Consider the following 23,162-nt stretch of genomic DNA (forward strand, 5'->3'; position numbering starts at 1 on the left):
CGCATATGGCATATCGCCTAGGTATGCATTTTCATTCACAATTCGTGAAACCCCAGAAAACCTAAACTAGTGACCCTATTTCTGCTTTCCATTTCATATCATATCATATTATATCATATTGTTTGTCTGGTCTTGTCATGTCATGTTATATCGTCCTTCATATCGTCCATCGTTCTCCTTGGACCTCTCTCCGCCGTCCTTACCTCAACATCTCCTACCTCCCTTCATGTCGAATTGCTCAGACCCCCTCAACGATTTTTCATTTCTCCAATTCCGGCGTCTCCCCCAATTGCGCGTACTCCATGGCCTCGGGGTACCGGGTGCCGATGGCGACGCATTCCTGGCACGCGGCGCGGATGGCGCGGTCCTCGTCGTCGGTGAGCTCGACGTACAGGGCGGCGAGGTTCTCCTTGACGCGATTCACGCTGCGCGTGCCGGGGAGGAGGTGGATGCCCTGGGGCCACTGGCGGCGCAGCCAGGCCAGGACGAGCTGGCTGGTGGTGACGCCCTTTGCGGCGGCGAGCTGCTCGATGCGCTTCACCAGCGTCAGGTTCTTGTCAAAGTTCTCGGGCTGGAACCGCGGCAGCATCCCCCGGAAGTCACCCTGCACGTCGGCGGGCGACTTGATGGTGCCGGTCAAAAACCCCCGTCCCAGAGGCGAGTAGGCCACCACGGCGACGCCCAGTTCCTTGCACGCGTCGAGCACGCCGTTGCTCTCGATCTCCAGCGCCCACGGCGAGTATTCGATCTGCAGCGCCGCGATGGGGTGGACCTTGTAGGCGCGCCGCAGGGTCGAGGCCGAGACTTCGCTGAGGCCGATGTGACGGATTTTGCCTTGACTGTTTTTTCGGCACGGAGATTTGGTCATTAGCATATATCCCTGGGTCCTTTTTTTTTTTTTCTCTCTTCCCCTTGAGGGATACGGACAACGATCGACAACCAAAAACCAGGGAAACAAGGAGTGGAATTAGGGGGAAAAGGGGTTTGAGGGAAAACACCTACTTTTTCAACTCCACCATGGCCTTGACCGTCTCCTCAATGGGCGTCTTCCCATCCACGCGGTGGCAGTAGTACAGGTCGATCCAGCCGGACTGCAGCTTCTCCAGGCTGGCGGCGCACGCGGCGCGGATGTGTTCGGGGTCGCTGCGGATGATGTACGCGCCGCTGGCGTCCTGGCCGGCGAAGCCGAACTTTGTCGTCACGAACACGTCGTCGCGCTTGTCCGGGTTCGCGCGGAACCACTTTCCCAGAAGCGTCTCGGTGTCGCCGTACAGGTCGGCGTCGTCCCAGTGCGTCGCGCCCAGGGCGTACACGGCGTCCAAGAAAGCGAGGCGTTCCTCGTCCCCGCCCGCGGACCCGTACGCGTGGCCCAGCGACATCATCCCGATGCCCATGGCGGGGATGGAGGGGCCGTCTTTGCCCAGCGGGAGAGTCGGGAGGGGTTTGGACAGCGACGGTGCCGACGACATTGTTGGTTTTTCTTTTCTTTTCTTTTTGCAGAAGATTTTGTTCTCGAAGAGAAAAGGAAGAAAAAGGCGGGTTGTTTTGGTGTTTTGGTGTTATGGTGTTGATGCGGAAATACGCAGCCGAGCAAAGAAACAATAGACAGAAGTCGATGAACATCTGCCAACACAGGTGCCTGGTCCTTTATATACACTTTTTTTTTTTTTCCCAACTCACCCTCTCCACAACTCTCCTCATTATTGAGCGACTCCGTCCGTGCCGTCTCTTCACATCACATCAGACCAGACAAAAGCATCGTCACGGTTACCTTTTTCCCATTCCCATTCCTTAACTCCGAATCCCGCTTTGATACTAGTCGGCCACCTACTCGATAATAAAACAAGGGGAGGTAAAGCAGACAGCTCAGGCGTGCCAATCACAAACTGACGACACGACTCCTCTTTGTCCGAAGCTTAACTGTATGTAACAATACAACCAACGCACCCGACGCACCAGAGAGCTCTCTGTGTGGAACTGGGGGACCCAAAAAGAAACTTATGAGCGGGCGGTTGTTCAGCCGTGACTGGTCGCGGGGCGAATCAGACGCGGCGTAGGGGGCGGGGAAGGGTGGACGAATCCGGACGTTTCGACCGGGTCGGTCTACCTAGCCACCGCCCCCCAAAAACGAAAAGGGATGGACAAAGACGGCGATATTAGTGTCTGGATAATTGCGGACAATGCGGACGATAGGGACAAAGAGGATCAATCAAAAATTCAAAAGCTGCAATCGAGTGGCTTCAGGGTCTGTTAAGTCCGAGATTCTTGCATATCATATGTACGTAGAACGAGGCATGGGGGAACAAGTAGGAAAGTGGGCGGGCATTGGTCAGACAAGAATAATACTCGGAAGAATATGTACTGTAGTTATGGCAAACTATTTATTGTATAGCAAAGTGCTCCTTTTCTTCTCTGATGATGCCCTGTCCCAGTCTCTGGTTCTTTGATGCTTGAAAGCCGCTCTCTACACTACAGGCCCAAAAGGAGCAAGGAACCTATACAAGAGAAATGCCTCTCGTCCCCGGAACAACCGTCTTGGTGAACCTCTATCAACCTCTATAAGACTGTCCCCCTCTTGCTCCTCCATCACAGCTTGGCAGCTCGTCCATCTGATTGAGCCTTTTTGCACGGCAGCTCTCTTCTCAAGATCTTTCCCGAGGGCGTCTTGGGTAGATTTTCCAGTTCAAACACTCCACCGCGCAGCTTCTTGTAGCCCGCCACTTGCCCGTCGGCCCAGGCACGGATTTCAGCCAGCATGGCTGGTTTTTGAGCAGCCGGCGTGTTGGGAGGAAGTGTCACGTATGCAATGGGCAGTTCGGTGGCTTGTTCGTCCGAGTATATCGACGTCACGGCAGCGTCTTTGACCATGGGATGCTTTAGGAGCAAGTCTTCGAGTTCCGATGGTGGTACTTGGAATCTAGCATTCAGTCAGCATTTTGAGCACTTATCAATGCATATCCTCGGGTGAGCTTTTACCCCTTGTATTTGATCAACTGCAAGCAGGTTAGCAACATCTCTCCAAGCGTACAAGCCTGGTACTCACCTCTTTGAGACGATCCGTAACCCAGAAATTGCCATTCTCATCCACCCGCAAGATATCACCTGTGCGAAGCCAGTCACCCACAAAAGTCTCTCGTGTGGCGGCTTCGTTGTTGTAGTATCCCCTAGCCTTCGGTCAGTACGGCAGGAAATTAGATGCGCGCAACCACCAACATCATTGTCTGAGGGCCTCGAACCCATAGTTCGCCCTCTTCACCGGGCGCAACATCCTTAAACGTGACCGGATCGACCAGACGGAGCTCACTGTATGAAGAACCGGGAACGGGTTAGAACCGAGCTTCCTCTGCATAGGGGTGGAAACAATGCGAGAGATACATACGTTCCCGCAATGGGCTTTCCTGCCGTCCCAACATTCTCATCGTCGTCCAGTGGGCTCTGCACAAGCACGGAAGGAGAACATTCAGACATTCCATAGCCTGCCAATTGTCAGCCTGTTGAACCGCTGGAATCGTATTCGGAGTGACCGACCTTGGACGATCTTGGTGTCGCTGCCAAACCTTGCCTTCAGTTTCATCTGGAGATCTTTTTTGGTCGGTGCTGCCGAGATGAGGATGATCTTCAAGTGCGACAGATCATATTTTGCCGCAATGTTTGAAGACGCCAGTTGAATGGCCACGGGCGGAACAATGTGAGTCCACGTCGCCTTGTATTGCTCCATCTTGCGGCAGTACAATTCCAGGTCAAAGGCTGGGATTCCACAGGTGAACGAGCCGACCCACATGCCACTCAACACCACAACCGTAAGACCATAGACATGGCAGTCTGTGAGGATTTGGTCAGACTCCCAGGACTGATGCCGTGGCACTTGAATAAATAGACACTTACATGGTGGGAAGAAAACACCGCGTGACGAGTGATTCATCATCCAGGGAATCGAACAGCGAGCTTGGAGGAGATTGTTTACTATACTGTAATGGGATAATTGCACGCCTTTGATTTTCCCAGTCGTCCCAGAAGAAAACACAATCATGGCCGTCAGATTCTTGGTGCTCCTCCCTCGTAGGTCGAAGATTGGAAGCGACTCCTCGGGGGTTTGACCCTCGATGTCGTCGGGGAACTGGCAAGAATCAGGCTGGCATGTTCTACCATAGAAGGTTGCGAGCCTCACTCACCAGCTTGAGATCACCAGACCTTTTCAGCACGGTGAAAAGTACTGGACGTTGACTTGGTCCCCAGCCCAGCTGAGCAAACGCAGCATTGACGGTATCGAGTTTGCTTGAGTCAATCGCGACATGGGTGGGCTGGATCAGTGATAGAGCATGGGCAACGTCTTTTGCAACCGAGGCCGGGTTGAGAGGTCTGTTGACAAGGTTTGTGAGATACTCATGTTCCTCCAAGATCCTGGGCAGACATACGATAATACAGCTCCGAGCCACATGGTTGCATGCGCTAAAATCAAAAAGTCGGTCTATGTCTCGGTTGATCAGACCACGCATGACATTTCTTGGGTTGGCAAATAACATACCGAGTTGGGAAGAATAACCAACAATCTATCCTGTTCCTTCAATCCCAATTTGTGCTGTAGCCCCCATGCGCAACGGGCAGCTTGTTTTCGGAGCCCACCATACGTGATACTCTTGTTGGCGATGGTGTCGACATGAACGACCTTGTCGGCAGGGACGGAGTCGGGGTTGTACTTGGTCATGAGTTCTGGAATGGTGATGTTGTCAATCGAACCCGCCCATGGGAAGAACGGCCCGGTCATGATATTTTCAGCCATGGTGTTGGTGATGATGATGATGATGGTGTTGTTGTTGTTCTTGTTGCTATTGCTGCTGCTGCTGCTGCTGCTGGCCTTGGGGGACAAGAAGCCAATACCCTTGAGTTTGGTGAGGGGGGTTTTGCCATTTTGTAAGGACCTACTGTAGCATCGAATCGTATCTAACGAGGCCAATGAGAGCTCTGGCCGAGGCAGTTGGTCGAACCGCAATACGGGGTACCTTGGACACGATAGTTCATCACTGCCAGCTTGCCTCGGGTGGAGCAACGCCTCCTACTGGCTGGAAGCCTCTGTACCCCATTGGTAGACAAGCCCACGCAGCCTCGGTAGCGAGTCGTCATTTGTCTGGCGCTGAAAAACAGGACACTCGGTGTGTATAAAAGGCTGGGAAAAAAAAGGGATATGCAGCACGCTTTGTGTCAAAGAGAAGCCGACGATTGGAATAATGAGTTCTGTGATACCCCACAATATTACAAGACAGGGCAATATCTGTTCCTGGTCCATATGTGTGTGGTTTGAGATTCACCTCGCACCCATGCGGCGAATGAGATTACGCTGTTCGCGACAATGTGGTAGCGATCAAAACGAAGGAGCCTCAGACGTCTCTGTGCACTTCCTTTGTAACATCATTCCTGGTCATTGGAGCTTTCGTGAGCGGCTGAGGAGACTCAAAGCACATTTTTGTGGACCGAGTCAATCGGGAATCTGCCGAGTTAAGGGGCCAAACACGAGAGATTCGAGGCAGGTCTACATCATCTTGGAAGGACGAAATATGCAGGTGAGTAGATGCCGAGAGAATACCAAGTGTGGGCGACATGGTGGTGAAGAAATGGATGAAGATCGAGATTGTACGAGAACCACTGGAGGATGGGGAGGGAGAAGGAGAAGCAACTCCGGCGCAGGCGCAGGCAAAGGGCAACAGGCAAAAGGCTAAAGGCAATGTGGGGGTTGGATGCTTGATCCCCATCCATCACCATCTTCCTCAACAAGCGATTCAATGATAACACTCCTCACTACTCCCCATCCAATACTTTGTATCTCGTGCATCTCTGTACGAGGAGCTCCTCGCTCCCTCGCTTCCCCAACAATGGACATGGGTTTCGCTATTTTTATCCCCTCGATACCTCCACGAAGTTTGCCTCTCCTGACTAGTTTATCTCCCACCATGCGCTGTGCCGTCGTATTCGGAGCAGCTATTTTCAGTGTCTCTCAACACCACTTGCTCGCCATCTACTCTACTGAATGAATACCCTGCACTTCCAGCCTCATCCGTAATTTCGTGCTAACCGGTCATCAACGACTCCAGGTTTAATATCATAAGATAGCTAGCTAATCACAGATAACCTTTCGACTTTTTCGTCGACTACATTGGACCGATTCTTCAAAACAACGCAGTGAAGAATATCACCTGAACTCCTCCACTGTTGCAAACATGTGCTTTGGAAACAGCCAGACACTCGACGACCCTACCCAACCTGCAGTACATGCCGTCAATCCGTGGAGTCGCAAGATTAATGACCCTACACAACAGCCCATCCACATCACCGAATCCAATGAGGCTCACATGAGTGAGGTGTCGGGCACAAAAGTGAAAGGGCGGAAAGGCAGCCACAAAGACCAGCCAGCTTTTGTGGATGTAACCGATCACGACGCAAAACCCATGACGAGAAAACTGTCCAGTTCGGAAGCTGATGCAGCGCGCCTCACACCTCAGAAGAGCGCCGAGAAAAAATGGCGGAAGAAGAACCCAGGCTCGTCGACTTATGGCTACGGCGCTGCAATGGGTGCAGACTTCGCCGCCTCTGCGATGTGATCATGGTCCAAAATGTCGTCTGGATGAATGCGGGAGGAGTAAGAGCATGGAAAGAAGTGTTTATAATGGGTTTAATATGGAGCAGTCCATTGTCTCCCTTCGCAGATCTGTATCGACACAGACGTTGCGCGGTAGTTGGTTATCCTATCCCGTTGGAGCTTCAATCCTGTTGTCTTTTTGAGTGCGCGGAGTCAGATGTCTGAGGAGTGAAGTCGCGTCGCATATGCAACTAGTCCGAGTTGAGCTGGGACCATTCATGGCTTGATTATTATACGAGGATGCCAATCACAGACTTGAACATTCTCACACACCTGCTCCATTGTTCGTTGACTGTTTCATTCCGACACAAGCAGAAAAGGAACAAATTCGGTTTGTCATCAGTCACGTGGTCGGCCCGACTATTTGTCCGCAGCCCGCAGCCCGCAACCCACTTTGTATCCTGCCAACCTGCTCTCTCTTCATCGAAACTACCGTCAAATTTGTACCGAATGCTCGCTTGATCAGGTAAATGGTATCTCAGCTACTGCTATGACGTGCTATATGCCATGCAGCACCACCCTCACCAGATCTCCTTAGGCGCCAACATCTCGATATGCGGAAAATACATGTTTGCCATTTACGACCACTCTGCCAGCCGTCGTCAACCCCCATGTTTCGAAGCAGACGCGTATCCAGCGTTCCTATTCTAGATCTCATGGCAGAACAGAAAATTGTTAGTGGGAGTGACAAGAGCAGACAGGTGACTCATGAATCATGAAGACCTCGTTATAAGGGACCGTACTCGGTACCTCGTATGCGTTTGAGATATTAGCGAAGCCTCCGCCACACAAGCAATGCCTTCGTATCTCGCCGCATTCGCTTAGAGTTGCCAATCAGCAACCGAGAAACGGGCCCACGGAAAACTAACTGTGCCGGATCAGTTACAGTTCGAAATTCCCCATCGTGTTTGTCCTGATTTGCCTGGAGAAATGGAAGCTGCCTTAGACAAAGGGGCCTACGTACCTATCTGTGGGCGGCGTGAAATTCTTCCGCTGGCCAAAGTCGGCATTCTCGACACTATTGCCCCGAATCAACCAATGCGCTTCCTGCAGCTCCGGTTATTTCAGCCTCGTCTTGGATGCCCAGCGTTATGGTGGCCTGTTCCGGCGAGATGCGCTGTTAACTGTCCCGAAGAGAAATCTTGACGGATGCCGCTCGGATGGAATGTGCTCTGGGTGAGTATCAAGTGGTACAAGTATATATCATGGACGTGGCGACTTGGGATTGTATTCGCTGTCCAAATCCGCCCAAGCTAAAGAAGCTCCTGTCCTTGCCTCTCCTTTGTCTGCTATTGTCCCAATAGAACCAGGTACTGAGAACATCTTTGGTCCCACACATTACATTGGCCCAAACGCTCGCGGAAACCTTTATAGAATCCCTTCTGTTCAGTTCTGAGCATCACTTCCTCATTCTGCCCAATCCTCAACGCTCACAAATATCCTCCTCCACCATGGACGTACCGACTGCGCCCACTGAAGAAGCGAAAGAAGGGCCACTCTTTCAAGAGACCCAAGAATCTCAAACAACTCCATCTTCTGCTTCCAGCGTTTCCGAGAAGGTGGACATCGACAACAACAATGGCGCCCCCTCCGCACCCCCCGAATTCACAATCTCCACCCGCTTCGTTATGGCCTTTGTTGCTCTGTCAGTGCTCACTCTCATGGTGGCGCTTGATGGCACTTCAATCAGTGTCGCCCTCCCCATCATCGCCAGAAAACTACACGGAACCGCCATTGAAGCATTCTGGGCCGGCACTTCGTTCCTCCTCGCCTCGACCGTATTTCAACCCAATTTCGCCTCCTTCAGCCATATCTTTGGAAGAATGCCTGTCATCATGGTCTCTATTGCGTTGTTCTTTGTGGGTGTGATGATGGCGGCCTTATCAAATGGTTTCGGACTACTACTTGCTGGAAGGGCAGTTCAAGGGCTTGGTGGCGGCGGTAGGTCACCTCTCCTCCTCATCAATCATGTCTGCAGACACTTTGATTCTAACTCGAAAATAAACAGGCGTCATGGCCATGACCGAAATCGTCATCACAGATCTGGTTCCCCTCCGTTACAGAGGTCAATGGGCCGGAATCATAGCTGGGATGTGGTCCATTGGGTCTGTGTCGGGTCCCATCATCGGCGGCGCCTTTGCCCAAGTTCAATGGCGTTGGATTTTTTGGCTCAATCTCCCCTTTATCGGCATCGGAGCTGTCATGATTCCTTTGTTCCTCCGTCTCAACGTCATTCCACAGAGCATTGCCGCAAAGTTGCGCCGGGTGGATTGGATTGGCACCGTCGTCTTCGTGGGCAGCATGACGAGTTTCCTCATCCCACTGACATGGGGCGGCGTCATGTACAGCTGGTCGTCGTGGAGGACGTTGGTTCCATTGCTCGTCGGCGCCGTGGGCCTGATTGGCTTCGGCTTTTACGAGGCATACCTCGCGCCAGAACCCTTGCTGAGACTGTCGGTCTTCAGCAACCGCACCGCCAACATCGCATACGTGACGACAACCCTCCACGGCATGGTCCTCTGGTGTATCTTGTACTATCAGCCACTGTACTTTGAAGCTGTCAAGGGCTACACACCTGTGGTGGCTGGTGTGGCCCTCTTTCCCGCGAGTTTTACTGTGGCGCCGATGGCCGTAGTGACGGGCCTGTTGATCACAAAGTTCGCGGCATACCGCTGGTCCATCTGGGCGGGTTGGACTACTGCAACGCTGGGTCTGGGTCTCCTGACGCTTCTGAAGGTGGACACGACCATCCCGGAGTGGATCTTCATCGACCTGATCTCGGGCATCGGGCTGGGCATCCTGTTCCCGGGCCAGCAGTTCCAGGTGCAGGCCGCCAGCTCGAACAAGGACATGGCGTTCGCGGTGGCCATCTTCGTCTTCTTCCGCTCGTTCGGCCAGACCGTGGGCGTGGCCATCGGCGGCGTCATCTTCCAGAACCAGATGGTGACCAACCTGCAAAAGTACCCGGCCTACGCCGCCCGCGCCTCGGAGCTGGCCAAGGACGCCGCCGCCCTCGTCGAGATCATCAAGGCCACCCCCAGCGGCGCGGGCAAGCTGGCCCTGCGCACCGCCTACACCGACTCGCTACGGACAGTCTACATCGTCCTCACCGCGTTGGCAGGGTTTTCTCTCGTGTTGAGCCTGTTCATCAAGGCGTACGACCTCAACGTCGGCCTCGAGACCGAGCAGGGCCTGATCGTCTCGGTCAAGAAGGCCCCTCCTCCGAACGGCGGAGGTCGAGACGAGGAGGAGCAGGTCGCGGTTCCGGTCCACGGCAACCAGGCCGTCCTGCAAGGTTCAACTTAAGCGGTGCACAATCAAAGTCAACAGACAAAAAAAAGGGGGGAAGACTGGCTTTCTTCACTGCTCCCACTCCCCTCTTTCTCCTTTCTCCTTTCTCCCTTCTTCCTCCCCATGAGACCCGGGATTTGAGTGAAGTGGAGGTGTATGGACGGATAGTTGGCGCATGGCGCATGGCGGAGTTACCATCTATCTCCCTCTCCCATCATGACTTGACGCCTTGCTGCATTGATAGAGGTACGGATTCGATGGATGGACGGGATGGATAATTTTTCTTTCGACAAGTTTTCTTTCTTCCAATGAATGTCGTGATACTCCCCTTGATGATAAATAGATAGATAGACCCGACGGACTGTAATGATAATGTATGCGAGATACTTACTGAATGAATGTATGAATGAATAAACAAAGAAATAAGAAATGTGAATTGATTCTGTTGATATTAATTAGTGCTCCTTTCTCCCTTCTCTCTGTCTACGAGCAGCACTCTAGATCTCTCGATCGACAGCAACCGCAACATTCCTCCGCTCCCATGCGGCAGTTTCTCGTCAGGCATGTCCATTGACATGACCGTTGTTCATGGTCCCCGCGTCGAGCTGCTGGAAAACCACGTCGATCTCCTGGCCCCTCTTGACCTCGAGTGGCACCCTGAGCTCATCTCCAATCTGGCCATGCAATTCTCTACTTGTCCGCAACTTCCCATCGACATAGACGGCCCAATGCCCTGGTGCTAAACTCCGAGCGACGGGCTCAATGTTGACTGCCTCAGGACATGCTCGCCCCTCAAAATCCCACCCTTTCACGGTGAGGATCAGCGCACGGGCATCTTTGTCCCACACACCGCGGAGGACGCCAACCCCGTGTTCCTTACCCGCGAAGTCGAGGTTGTCGATCCACGGCGTCTGGGCCAGAGATTCCCTTGTCCAGGGCTTTTCGTACATGATGCGCTGTCCATCTTTGACATTGAGTCGTGCGTACCCGATCGCAGCGTTGCCGCAGAATGGAGATATGTGTGTCCATTGGACGCCCTCGCCATCTTGGTCGTCCTCAGTGAAGACGAACGGCGTGTCGTTGCGGGGGTAGAACAGGCCCCCGTTCTCCCACGTGGGATTTAGAGACTCGTCTGCATATGCAAGAAGGCCGTTGAGAAGCTCTGTTTGGCCAAGTTCGGAGAGCCATTGGACAACATATCCGAAGCAGGGTTTGGTGTAGGGAAAAGGCGGCTTGGGATTCTTTGCCAGGTCGGTTTTAGCGAGACGGATGGCTTCCTGGAGCGTTTCTTGTTCCGATCTGGTGGACGAGGCTGCTTCCGATAGTTGGCGGTAGTGGTTGGCCACGATGGGCGGTTGTAGGCGGACACGGCTGGAAATGTTCGTGATAAAGCCAGGGAACTGTTTGGGGTAGAGGCTCTCTACGAGTTCGTGATTCCAGGAATTCATAAAAGCGCCCGCCCTAAACATTTGTGAGCCCGAGTCCCCATTGACCCAAGTCAGTAAAATGCCTACCATGCGGTCCATCCTACATCTCTAGGAGGGGCGATTATGTCCTGTTTGACCATCCAAAAATCAACGAAGAGACCATTGGAAGAGACCACGCCCTTTTTGTCCCAGGCGGTCTTGTATTTCGTCAGAAGCTCCTCGACTCGGGTGGTACCGTCGCGGGAATCGTTGTATTTCATTGCTATGATCTGTGCCACAGTCAGTGAAGGTAACATAATGGAGGGGAGTGGCTGTACTGGAAATTGGTTGCAGACGACAAAAACCACGTTTGGCTCACAACAGACGCCAACCCATCCATTCCTCTCCATCTCCCGGACGATGGCTGCCTGGAGGCTGCGATTATCGTAGGAGAAAGTCTCGTCGCCGAGACCATAAAACATAGGGTCCCATTTGAAAACAAGGGATTCGGGTTTCTCGAATTCGTCGTCATCGAAGATCATGGCGTAGAGACTGGTCATCAACAGAAGGTGACCGCTATACATTATGTTTTCTCTCACGACAGGATCGGCCCACGGTTCCCTGAGCTTCTGCAGACTCGGGTCGGTGCGTACACCACCTAGACTAGTATTGAACCAGTAGGCCCAGACCTCCTTGCGCAGCATTTTATGGATCAGCTGGCGGAGAAGTGGTCTGAATATCGAGCGAAGAGCCGGCAGACGGTGATAGTGAGCAACACCGACCGCGTAGGCCATTGTGGCTAATTGGTAGCGGTAGGCATCCAAGAACTCTTGTAGGGGTTCTTGAGAGCCCATTTTGGCCCATTCTCCATCTGGCTGGAACGCAAGGTTGCAGAAATGGCGGAGGTGGCCTAATTGAGCGGGTGACAATTTGGGATATTGAGACAAGCCAAGCTTGAGGGTTTGGGGGATAGACTGCGCCATGGTTGTGACAAGAGTACCTTTGACGAGCCGCTACCGTAGAGTATCGAGCAGTGCAAGAAGAAAAAGCCTACCGTGAGCGAAATGCTGTGTCCCTATAAGGCCCGGTTTTTGAGGCCTGCTCGATTCAGGCCGCGGAGAAGGCTCTTAAGGCCGTCTGCGAGTGTGATTGATCTGAGCCTGGAATTGTGATTGTCCCGTATCCGTGTCCTCAGTATCCGATGGCCACATGGCCCTCAACGAGTCAACGACGGACCGTGTTGCTAGCTCGCGTAAGAGCGACCACCAAACTCGCAGTCCTTGTACTCAAAGTCGGCGTGAAGACGACTCGCATAGCTTGCGGTCACAGCCTCTTTATGATACCGTGGGTGTGATGCATATCAGACTCTCCGACAAACAACAACTTGTGTTCTTGGTCACATGTGGCCCACCTTTTGCTTGCTGAAGGGTACAAGTGCCCATAAATTATTATCATCTTTTACTGAATATATCAGTGGGGAGTTGGTGGCCTGGGCGTCCACAAGACTTGGGACGGGCAGTCACATGGTAAGGGTGGAGGAGGTCGGGGAAAGCGGTTGATGATCGGATCGTGTCTCGCCTTTATCGGTTCTCGATTGGCTGGAGCCCAGTAATCCAATGGATAACAAGAGAACGGCTCCTTCGTGGGCGGCCTAGTGAATTGCACCTCAGCAGGGACTTGGTCGCTGTGCACCTACACTCTCCCAATCTTTCTCATTGGAGCAATAGCAGATGCAAGCTGGTGCAGAAGGAGTGAGGCTGTGACGATGGATGGTGGCTGGACAGGTGCACGAGGAAGCGAGAGTCAATTGAAAAGTGGGAAAACAGGATATGCGAGGAACTGGAAATGGGGATCTGAAGGCATTTTCAATTTCCCATGCTTGTGTGGCCCCTAGTGCCCAACCCGCGTTGGTGGCGTGTTTGGTGCCCTCCGATCACTTCTCGTGTCGCTACCAAATATGGAAGAACCAAGTCCATCATTCTCATATCCACTTGTACAAGATATCCTCGCCAATGTCTGCTACCCCTACTTCAGTCCTCACTAGCCACTACAAGACTCCGAAATACGAGATTGTAGCCACCTTAAGCCCACCCCTGAAGCGACAAAGAATCTGGCTTGCGCAGGCCCTAGTGTGCCGTCAAGTGCCTCCTACGTCACCTCACATTCCGCTTGTGATGCCTGCAGAGTTGCTGACTTCCCGTACCACCAGGCACTATCGCCTTGATCTGCCCTAGGTAGAGTGATCCCGCGGTACTCCCTCTGCTCCAGTCACCCTCATAGCCACACCTGCTCCTTTGGAAATGGTCGCTCAAGGCAATGTCGACTTCGAACCCAGACCATCCCACCATAGTATTCTCTCTCCATCCCTAGCCGCTTCAGACTCCACTGCTACTGTTGCTGCAGTCGCTGGGGAACGCAATGCCAGAGCGTCTTCTGCTCACCATTTCTGTATCGACCTACCCCAACTCCCTATGGCGACCGAAATTGCCCTGGCCGCCCTTGCGACCCTGCCTACACCAATACTCGTCCTCTCCTCCTTAAAGACTGTCCTCCTCGCGAATTCGGCCGTGGGGAGATTATTGGGAGCCGAACAAAATGATCCCGACTTCGATTTGACCGACTTCCTCAAGGGCCAGACGCTGTCGCAGTTGGGTATTGATATGGTATCGGATGGCGGCGTTCCAATATGGGTTAGTTGGGAAAGATTTCTCGACAACCTCGCCAGTGATTTGCAGTCGACTGCAGGAGATAGACCGTCTCAAAGGACTCCCCTGCACGACGTGCAGAGCAGAGAGACGCCTCCTGTTGCGATATCTGAGGCCGCCGCTGCAAGAGGTAGGCCGCAGTTGCAGAGGCGTACTGAAAAGCCTCAGGACACTGTGGTCGATGTGGTTATCTCCTATCCTAATGACCAGATGCCATCTCGCAGTCGTCGACCGAGACATAACCAAACCCATCGCGCTGTCCACACCACGTGTCGAATGATCATTAGTATCTGGGAGTTGCAAGGACAACGCTTCTTCACTCTGACATTCACAAGCTCCGCAGGGCATCCCCCTAACAAACCATTGTCACGGTCATCAGGCACTACGCGTCATCCCTCGTCCAATTCAGCCAGATCCTCCCGTTCGTCGCAATCGCAGACACCTGCTTCCTCCTCTGACACCTCTCAAATTACGTCTCCTGTGGAACAGCCCTCCAAGGTTTCTTTCCCTCCCGTCGCCCCTCCCGCACAGTGTTCAGCTCCCTCTGCCCCCACCGACTTCCAGAAGGTCCTGAAGATGAAGAACGCCATGTTGAGTGCGATCGAAATCCCACTCATTGCCATGTGGAAAGATGAGAGCGTGGTTTTGCCAAACCTGGCTGCTCGAAAGTTAATGGCAGTCGAAACTGATCCCACGTCAGATGAGTCGTACGACTTCATGTCACGATTTCGCCCGTGGACTGCAGATTTCTCGCGGGAGCTCCAAGAGGAAGCCAATCCCGTCCTTGCTCTGTGTCGTACTCAGCAGCCCTTCACAAACTGGCAGATTGGTCTAGTCAATGAAAAGACGGGCAAAAGATCAAACTTTGATGTCAGCGGGCATCCTGTTTATGACGAAAAGTCTGGGGAATTTCTAGCAGGCTTAATAGCCTTCAAGGATGTCACAGAGTATACCGAAAAGATTGCACACCAGACAGCAGAAAATGAAGAACAATTTCGCCTCATCTGTGATATGATGCCACAGATGATCTGGACCACGAGGGCGGACGGCTACCACGACTACTATTCCAAAAGATGGTACGACTACACTGGCCTGACACCAGCCAATTCATTGGGCCAAGGGTGGAAACTACCTTTCCACCCAGAAGATATGCCTGAAGCCACACAGAGATGGCGTCACTCCCTCGTGACCGGGGACGAGTACATCACGGAGTATCGCTGCAGAAGATTCGACGGTCAATGGAGATGGATGCTTGGGAGGGCTTTACCCATGCGTGACCACAAGACAGGCAAGATCCTCAAGTGGTTTGGTACGTGCACAGATATCCAGGAAGTTGTCGATGCCAAGTTCTCTGGACAGAGGGTTCGACGGCAATTGCTGGACGTGTTAAAACACTCGCAAATGACCATGTGGATTCTCGACAGACAACTGAATGTCACTTTTCACGAGGGCTCCTTCGTTATGGGCGATGCGACAACCGACAGGATCGTTGGGGTCCCTATCCTGGACGTCTTCCGTGAGCGCCTGACCCCGCAAGCGATCAACAAATTCAGGAAGGCTTTGTACCGTATTTTATCAGGAGCTTCCGATCTGGAAATCTGCGAGAATGAAGTGAATTCTAGATGGTTTCGATCCAAAATGGTACCGCTCATGGGCAAAACGGGCCCCAATAGAGTGGAGGATGAAAACTATATTGCTGGGGTCATTGTCATCGGGTCTGACGTTACTTCGTTACGCCACAAGGAACAGGAAAACATCATATTGCTTGCGAAGGAGACGGCAGCCAAAGAAGCGAGCAAGATGAAGAGCAGCTTTCTCGCCAACATGTCTCATGAGATTCGGACGCCAATCGCAGGAGTGCTGGGAATGTCAGAGCTACTTATGGATACCTCCCTGGATCTGGAACAAAGCGAATTCGCCCAAAACATCCAAAGATCTGCCAATTCTCTTCTTACGGTCATCAACGACATTCTAGACTTCTCCAAGATCGAGTCCGGCCGGCTTGATATCGAGGAAGTGCAGTTTAGTCTAAACCACGTTCTTCGTGATGTTGCCAAAATGCTTTCATTTGCCGCTCAACGTAAAGGACTCGAGTTCAGGAGTGCCATCGACCTCAGACCATCCGAGGAACTCATTCTGTTAGGTGACCCTGGTCGGATACGACAGATCCTGGTCAACCTTTTAACCAATAGTATCAAATTTACTTCCACGGGCTTCGTGAGGTTGAGCGCCAACATCGTTGGTGAAACCACTGACACAATTACGATTGACTTTTGTGTCGAAGACAGTGGAATCGGAATCGAAGAAGAAGTCAAGAAGAAGCTGTTCACGCCTTTCAGTCAAGCCGACTCAAGCACTGCCAGACGTTTCGGAGGGACCGGGCTCGGGCTGACCATATGTAAAAACTTGGTAGACCTGATGCATGGGACGATTCGTCTGGATTCCAAGCTCGATACAGGAACCAAAGCCATCTTCAGTGTCCCATTCAAGAAACTTGAATATCAAAATGGTACTCCCATAACTGAGCTCGAAGTCGGCTCGATGCCTGACCGTTTGCACGCCGACTTGTCTTGCTCCAAGGATTCATCAAAAGAAGACACTCGGAAACATCAGAAGATTCTCGCCCTAACCAGGTCATTAGGAGATATGAGTGTAGGTGGTGATCGCGCTCAGGCGATGTTGTCCATTTCGGGGATCGAAACTCCCGTCCCCGAGCTTGAGAGAGATCAGATACATATACTCGTTGTGGAAGGTAAGCAATGTCGAAGAAACAACGCATGGGTATGAAGCTGACGAATCCAGATAATCCTGTGAACCAGCAAATTGCCCTCAGGTTCATCAAAGCTCTGAAGTTTTCTGCTATTGCTGTGTGGAATGGCAGAGAGGCTTTAGAGTATCTTCTTCAAGCCACCTCGCCTGACCTCACCTTGGAACAATCACAGCAATATCCGATCCCTTCGCTTATATTGATGGATGTTCAAATGCCTGTACTGGATGGGTACCACGCCACACATATACTCAGGCATCATGCACCATTCACGGACATCGAAATGATCGCGAAAATTCCAATTGTGGCCATGACTGCTTCAGCAATTCATGGTGACCGAGAAAAATGTGAGAAGGCAGGAATGGACGACTACATGGCCAAGCCTGTCAAACGGGCTCTCTTGGAAAAAACCATATTGAAATGGATATCCAGAGCCCGCGAAGGTTACAGGCATCGGAAACGGTCAGAATCTCCCATAGGCTCCCAGCAACAATCCTTTGGAAGTGGGTGCACCGACCACTCATCGATTTGTGGCAATGTCGATGCTATTGCTACTGAGTTCTATGCTCGAAATGGCACATCAATACGGCTGTCTAGTTCGACAGATGCACAGCTGCGTGGACCGACAGACGATGCTGTTGATGTGAACACCAAAGCTGCTACGGTCCGATCCAATCTTTCCAAGGCCATTCTTGCCGGGGCGATCCCGGGAGGCGGAACAGAAGGAGACCGAACAATGAGGCGGGTCGAGGCTGAGGACAAAGCACAAGCACTCCGGGACGCCAAGTTGTTGTCGGTGACCGATTTGAATCGTGGCCGATCTATTATTGCTCCTACAATCATGGTCGATGGCGCGTTTGAGCCTAGGTCTCACTCGTCCGATCAAGCCAAACCAATTTCTGGAGCTGGCGGCCCTTTGACAACATTGGCTTTGACAGAAGAGAATGTGTACCTCTTCAACAATACACGAGACAACGGCTTCATTGCTGCGGGAACACCTCCACCGGAAACGAGGCCGGAGGGATTTGTTTACCCTCTCTCAGATATTCCTGGACCACCGCCGGAGGGGACTCTTGCAGCAACCGACCTGGCCGATCCTGATGTTCATGCCGAAGTCCTGGGTTTATCGGTTGAGGAAACGGCAAAGTCTTCGCCGTCCCACGCCGGAAATAACACATCACCTGCAGAAGCAGGAAGTGACCGATCTCAAAGCCGACGAGATGTGGGCGGGCTGGATCCTGACAACCGACGGAGAAGCGATTGGAGCATGAGCACAGCGCGGCCAACGAAAGGTTATCGCGAGCAAGAAGGTGAATGACACTGGCAGACGGAGGTTTGAATTTTCGATTTTGCATTGACGGAATACAACCACGTTACATCATGAATTTTGACTTCTTGGGAAACCGCTAACAAAATTCTCGGAACGGAGAGACGGCCTGATGACATAAACGACTTTTGATGGGCACAGACGGGCAACGGCCTATGACCATGTACGACTCACATAACGGGCATATACGATGAATCGGAGGCGCCTCGCCCCCGGATAGAGCGTCGCAATCATGAGAAGACACTGGATTTCAGTGTTAAGGGAGAAAGAGGCTGAGTTTGGCAGGAACATGGATGACGAGGACAAGGATACCCACTGCCACATGGCCTTAATGATTTAAGATATCAAATCTCAGGGAGGCAAATGTCAACGGCATGGATAGCGTGGAGGTGTATAATGTATATACTTTGGGTCTGGCATGAAAGCACGAGGTAACTAGGTACGAGGCACATGTATATTCACCGAACATGGGCTTGTCTGGCGAGTACCTATGAGATTCCATGACGTTTGGAAGTCCTTTTGCGGGCATTTACAAGTACTTGTAAGTAGTAGATATTCCATGTGGCTGCCCAGCTCTCTCTAGGTACAAGTGCTCGTAGGCTAGTGTTTGTAGGGGCTAGAGATCTACCCGGTACCTACGGCTACCTCAGTAGCTCTGAGGGTTATTGGGGGGCTCCACCCAACTAAATTGTTCCACCCGTTGGTGCTCCTCTCCTCCAAGTAACTTAGTTCTAGGCGCCCCTAGTGGCATCATTGGCACTCATCTTCTCTTGTCAGGCAGCAATGCTTTTGGAGGGTCTTGAGCACTTTCTCAGCCTTGTGGACAACATTAAAGTCCCCACTGGGCCCCCGTAGACACGATTAGGCGCTTGTGGCTGGTAGGCACCCGTGGCGCCCCCCACCAAAAGCCCCTCAGCTCTTTGGTGTACGATAAGCACCCAGTCCTCATACAAAGAAGTAGCTCTGGTCTTTCTTTCTTCTTATAGCACCGGCCACCCACCCATCCAGTTGCAGCCTGCAGCTTAACAAGGCAGATCTGTAGCTTAGCCGGCTAGAGTGTCACGGATCCAGTCAACAGGCACCATCGAAGTTGGGATCCTCTAATGGGAAGTCACTATTCACTTCACCTTCAGGCTTCAGGGCAACTTGTGACACACAGCCTCATCTTGAACCGCAAATCCAAAAGTCCCCCTCTCGCCCCTCCCACCCTCTCCCACAAGAAGTCTCATTTACCAAACAATGCCTCTTTTGACTCTACATGACCAAACTTGCAGTCCTCTTTCGCCTGCATTGACACTTCTCTGTGCTGCTCATGAACCTGAATCTGAACGTGACACCACTCTACTCCTGCTCTGCTCAAGCGCCCGTGCCCTGACGCCTTCATCATGTCCAATCAGACCATCTTGAGGATATCTCGGGTAAGAGGTGGTTGTACCTGGATACCAGGAGGATATTACTGACATGATGTGTGCAGGAGATCGCCCAGATCCAACAAGGTAGTGACCTGTGTAAGTTCATCCTCTGAGGCCAAAGACATGCACCAGGCGTCTTCAGCTAACCACGGTCTGCAGCCATTGCTGTCGCTTGCCAGGAGAAAGACGTGCGCCACGTCAAAGCCCTCATCATTGGTCCTCACGGTACTCCCTATGCATTCGGCTTCTTCGAGTTCGCCGTCACTTTCGGCTCAGAGTATCCAAGCAAGCCACCCAAAGTCGAGGCCAAAACCACAAATGCCGGTCGGACGAGGTTCAATCCAAACATCTACGCAAGTGGGAAGGTCTGCTTGTCAATCTTGGGCACATGGCATGGAGAAAAGCCGGGTGAAGAGTGGTCTTCTGCACAAGGACTGGAATCGGTGTTGTGGTCGATCCAGAGTCTCATGAGTAACAATCCCTACGAGAATGAACCTGGATACGAGAACGCAAAAGGTACAGAGGACCGGAGGATGAATGACCTGTACTGTGCCAAGGTATGTGCACGGCTTTGTGCCTCAAAAGCTGGGATGGAGTTGAGCTTACAACATGTCTAGATCCGTCACGAAACTCTCCGAATTGCAGTCATTCAGAGGCTCGAGGAGGCATTGGGCATCCAACCAGATGGCTCACTGGCCGCACCCTCGCCTCACTCTGCGCAATGGAGCTCTGAAGACGACGAGGAGGATGAGCTCAAAGAGGATCCTCATGAGAATCAAATCAAGCTCAAGTTCTTACCATTCCGAGATCTCTTCAAGCGAAGGTTTCTGTGGTACTTTGAACATTACATGTGCACCATTGAAGAATACGCCCCCAAACACAAAGATGGCGTCGACTTTGTCAAGATGCCTTTTGAAGGTGGAGGGAACAACATGGAGGGCAAGTTCCGGTACAGTGAGTTGGGAAGAAGACTGCTGCGCATCAAGGAGGTACTTCGAATCGAAACCGACAACTGGGCGACTGAAGGACTGGAACTGAGAGATCGAGAGGCGACCAAGGCGGCCGCAGTCCAACGACAATTCGCACAGCTGTCAGACTACCTGAAACGCAAGAAGCTGCACAACGTGGATGTTGAGCTGGAAAATGACAATCCCTTCATCTGGATCCTGACCTACTTCGGCAGGCCCAGCACGCATTTGGATGGCGGCGTCTTCAAAGTCCGAATTGCAGTGAGTCCTCGCTTTCCGGCCGAACTGCCTCGGGCGAAAATGGAAACACCCATCTACCACCATAGGGTCTCCAAGGACGGTGTGATTTGCTACTTTCCCAAGGAAGTAGATCAACTGAGGAATCACGTTGAGAGCATCGTCGAGGCATTGGAGGAAGAAAGTCCACCCTATGACCCGAGGACGATTGTGCATCCAGAGGCAACCAAGTTGCTCTGGGGCAGCGAGAGTGATAAAAAGAAGTACTTCCGGCAGCTCCGACGGTCGGCGCAGAGGACAACTGAGGAGGGCATAGAGTGAGAGGTCTGGTCCAAGATCTGATAATAATCCAGGTCGATTAGATGGCATGGCTGAAGTCCAACATGAGAGACGACACAAGGTTGAAATGGAAAAAGCGCAAGGAAGAATGCGAACTATGGGTCATTGTGTTTTTTGTTTGCAGCAAGCATGGGAGTTGGGAGATGGTCGGGGCTTCACAGAGACACTCTGTATACTTGAAAGAACCAGAAACATGCAACGGACAAGCAGTGGTATTCTGTGCAGGATCTGGCCATTATGAAGCATCGTTGGGCATGGCCGCGAATACCATCCGAGCTATGAGCTTTTTAATGCCCGGAGATACTAAGACAGTGGAAGGCTTCTTCCAGGATGGTAGTTCTCTTCCGCTACAGCTGAGTCTGACTTTGACTGTACTACACTACACCTTTCCCCGTGCACTATGGGGCAAGTCGGTGTCTGTACGGGGTGGATCTGGAGACGCTGTAACGAGGCACGAGGCTGTGAGGCTGCAAGGCTGCAAAGCTGGACCATTATGTAATGCTGCGCGCCACGAGGAACGTCTCGCTTCCGGGGACGCGGTCCACTTTTCCAGGAACAGTTGCGCTGGCTGCGCTCATTGATCGAAGGGCATTGCGCATCTCCAAAAACTCCTCAAGATCGGATTCGAGTTCAAGCCACTCTCACACCGGTACCAGCTAGATTGTGTCGACATTTAGCCCATCAAAAAAAAGAAAGATGGAAATCAGGAAGGAGACCGCGGTTGACTTGACGCCGCGATCCTACGGCACTGTGCTGGTGGTTGGAGGCTGCGGTTTCTTGGGCTCTCGACTCGTGGATCAATTGCTCAACTTTCCCTCTGAAGACGCAGACATAGAGAGCAATGGAGCCTCGCCGCCGCAGCGCTCGGGAATAAAAGGCGCCACGACCCCTAATCCCGAGAAATACGACCTCAACACCCTCCTGCCCTCTTCCTTCCCGTCCCTACGCAGCCGATACCCTCCTATAGACAAGACCTCGACGTCCGTCCACGTGCTGGACTTGAGATGCACTCAACACATCTTCCCCGGTGCAACGTACCACTCGGCCGACATCACCGACCCGGGTTCTCTGCTCGAAGTTTTCCGAAAAGTCAAACCCAACGTTGTCATCAACACGGCGTCTCCGTCGTGGGAAGCCCCTCCGGCGGTGCTCCGAAAGGTGAACATTGACGGTACACGGACGCTGTTGGAGGTTGCTGGCGGGAAGAAACACGGCGACTGGGGCGGTTGTGTCCGAGCCTTTGTCCATGTTTCGAGTGCGAGTGTGATTCACGACGGCGAGTCCGACTTGATCAATGCCGACGAACGATACCCCTACGTGTGTCCGAACCCCAGGGAATACTACTCCGAGACAAAAGTCCACGCAGAGAAGATTGTGCTCGAAGCCAATGCAAACTCGGAGTACAGTGACGGAGGGAAGATGTTGACCTGCGCAGTACGTCCGGCTGGCATCGTCGGTGAAGGTGATCGTGGGGGATTCTCTGGGGCCATTCTCAGGACGGCATCAGTTGCACCGGACTGGCAGTTACACATTCAGTTGGGGGACAATGCCAATCTGTTTGACACCACCTACGTACACAATGTGTGTTTCGGATTGCTTTGTGCGGCGCAGGTTCTCCAGGCAGGCGGGTTGAGGAAGGGGGCACCAGAGCAAGACAAAGTCGACGGTGAAGCGTTCAACGTCACGAACAACCAGCCGGCTTTTTTTTGGGACTCGTCGCGCTACCTCTTTTCGCGCTATGGGCGGAATATCAACGCGGACCGGGTCGTCAGTCTTCCCACGTCACTGGCCACGTTTGTCGGCGGCGCGGCGGAGCTTTTCAACCACCTGACGGGCCGAAAGGGCAAGTTGAACCGGCAGACGGTCAAATACGCCACCATCTCGCGGTATTACTCGTGCGAGAAACTGATGAAGCGGACGGGTTATGCGCCAGTGGTAGGACTTGACGAGGGGTTTGCAAGGAGTGTGCGGTGGTTCAAACGGGACGAAGAGGAGCAGTTGAAGGCGAACGGCGAGTGGAAGAAGGAGCAATAGACGAGACGAAGGTGATGGGATGATCAAAGCGTCTTGATGTCCAGT

General features: G+C 52.5%; 8 protein-coding genes across 8 annotated transcripts; 5 read left to right on the forward strand and 3 right to left on the reverse strand.

Moving 5' to 3' along the window:
• Positions 1 to 259: 259 nt before the first annotated feature.
• Z517_09856 (uncharacterized protein) lies at positions 260 to 1,469 on the reverse strand (the record flags this gene model as incomplete). Its single annotated transcript, XM_013425764.1, has 2 exons — positions 260 to 839; positions 1,003 to 1,469. 2 exons carry the CDS (start codon positions 1,467 to 1,469, stop codon positions 260 to 262), a joined length of 1,047 nt encoding a protein of 348 aa, XP_013281218.1.
• A 1,117-nt stretch (positions 1,470 to 2,586) lies between these two features.
• Z517_09857 (uncharacterized protein) lies at positions 2,587 to 4,780 on the reverse strand (the record flags this gene model as incomplete). The annotated part of the gene is made up of 10 exons (XM_013425765.1): positions 2,587 to 2,917; positions 2,977 to 2,993; positions 3,044 to 3,164; positions 3,214 to 3,303; positions 3,380 to 3,476; positions 3,529 to 3,822; positions 3,886 to 4,117; positions 4,173 to 4,359; positions 4,416 to 4,468; positions 4,526 to 4,780. The coding sequence occupies 10 exons, from the start codon at positions 4,778 to 4,780 to the stop codon at positions 2,587 to 2,589; spliced, it is 1,677 nt and encodes a 558-aa protein (XP_013281219.1).
• A 1,432-nt stretch (positions 4,781 to 6,212) lies between these two features.
• Positions 6,213 to 6,593, forward strand: Z517_09858 (uncharacterized protein; the record flags this gene model as incomplete). The annotated part of the gene is made up of 1 exon (XM_013425766.1): positions 6,213 to 6,593. The coding sequence occupies one exon, from the start codon at positions 6,213 to 6,215 to the stop codon at positions 6,591 to 6,593; it is 381 nt and encodes a 126-aa protein (XP_013281220.1).
• Positions 6,594 to 8,082: 1,489 nt separating this feature from the next.
• Z517_09859 (uncharacterized protein) lies at positions 8,083 to 9,937 on the forward strand (the record flags this gene model as incomplete). The annotated part of the gene is made up of 2 exons (XM_013425767.1): positions 8,083 to 8,572; positions 8,640 to 9,937. The coding sequence occupies 2 exons, from the start codon at positions 8,083 to 8,085 to the stop codon at positions 9,935 to 9,937; spliced, it is 1,788 nt and encodes a 595-aa protein (XP_013281221.1).
• Positions 9,938 to 10,479: 542 nt separating this feature from the next.
• Z517_09860 (uncharacterized protein) lies at positions 10,480 to 12,311 on the reverse strand (the record flags this gene model as incomplete). The annotated part of the gene is made up of 2 exons (XM_013425768.1): positions 10,480 to 11,383; positions 11,437 to 12,311. 2 exons carry the CDS (start codon positions 12,309 to 12,311, stop codon positions 10,480 to 10,482), a joined length of 1,779 nt encoding a protein of 592 aa, XP_013281222.1.
• A 1,317-nt stretch (positions 12,312 to 13,628) lies between these two features.
• Positions 13,629 to 18,118, forward strand: Z517_09861 (uncharacterized protein; the record flags this gene model as incomplete). Its single annotated transcript, XM_013425769.1, has 2 exons — positions 13,629 to 16,785; positions 16,836 to 18,118. 2 exons carry the CDS (start codon positions 13,629 to 13,631, stop codon positions 18,116 to 18,118), a joined length of 4,440 nt encoding a protein of 1,479 aa, XP_013281223.1.
• A 1,394-nt stretch (positions 18,119 to 19,512) lies between these two features.
• On the forward strand, positions 19,513 to 21,065 carry Z517_09862 (uncharacterized protein; the record flags this gene model as incomplete). The annotated part of the gene is made up of 4 exons (XM_013425770.1): positions 19,513 to 19,545; positions 19,602 to 19,635; positions 19,699 to 20,096; positions 20,157 to 21,065. 4 exons carry the CDS (start codon positions 19,513 to 19,515, stop codon positions 21,063 to 21,065), a joined length of 1,374 nt encoding a protein of 457 aa, XP_013281224.1.
• A 714-nt stretch (positions 21,066 to 21,779) lies between these two features.
• Positions 21,780 to 23,117, forward strand: Z517_09863 (uncharacterized protein; the record flags this gene model as incomplete). The annotated part of the gene is made up of 1 exon (XM_013425771.1): positions 21,780 to 23,117. The coding sequence occupies one exon, from the start codon at positions 21,780 to 21,782 to the stop codon at positions 23,115 to 23,117; it is 1,338 nt and encodes a 445-aa protein (XP_013281225.1).
• Between the last annotated feature and the right edge of the window lie 45 nt (positions 23,118 to 23,162).

This window comes from Fonsecaea pedrosoi (genome assembly GCF_000835455.1).
Source record: "Fonsecaea pedrosoi CBS 271.37 unplaced genomic scaffold supercont1.6, whole genome shotgun sequence".
In the NCBI taxonomy this organism is placed as follows: Eukaryota; Fungi; Ascomycota; class Eurotiomycetes; order Chaetothyriales; family Herpotrichiellaceae; genus Fonsecaea; species Fonsecaea pedrosoi.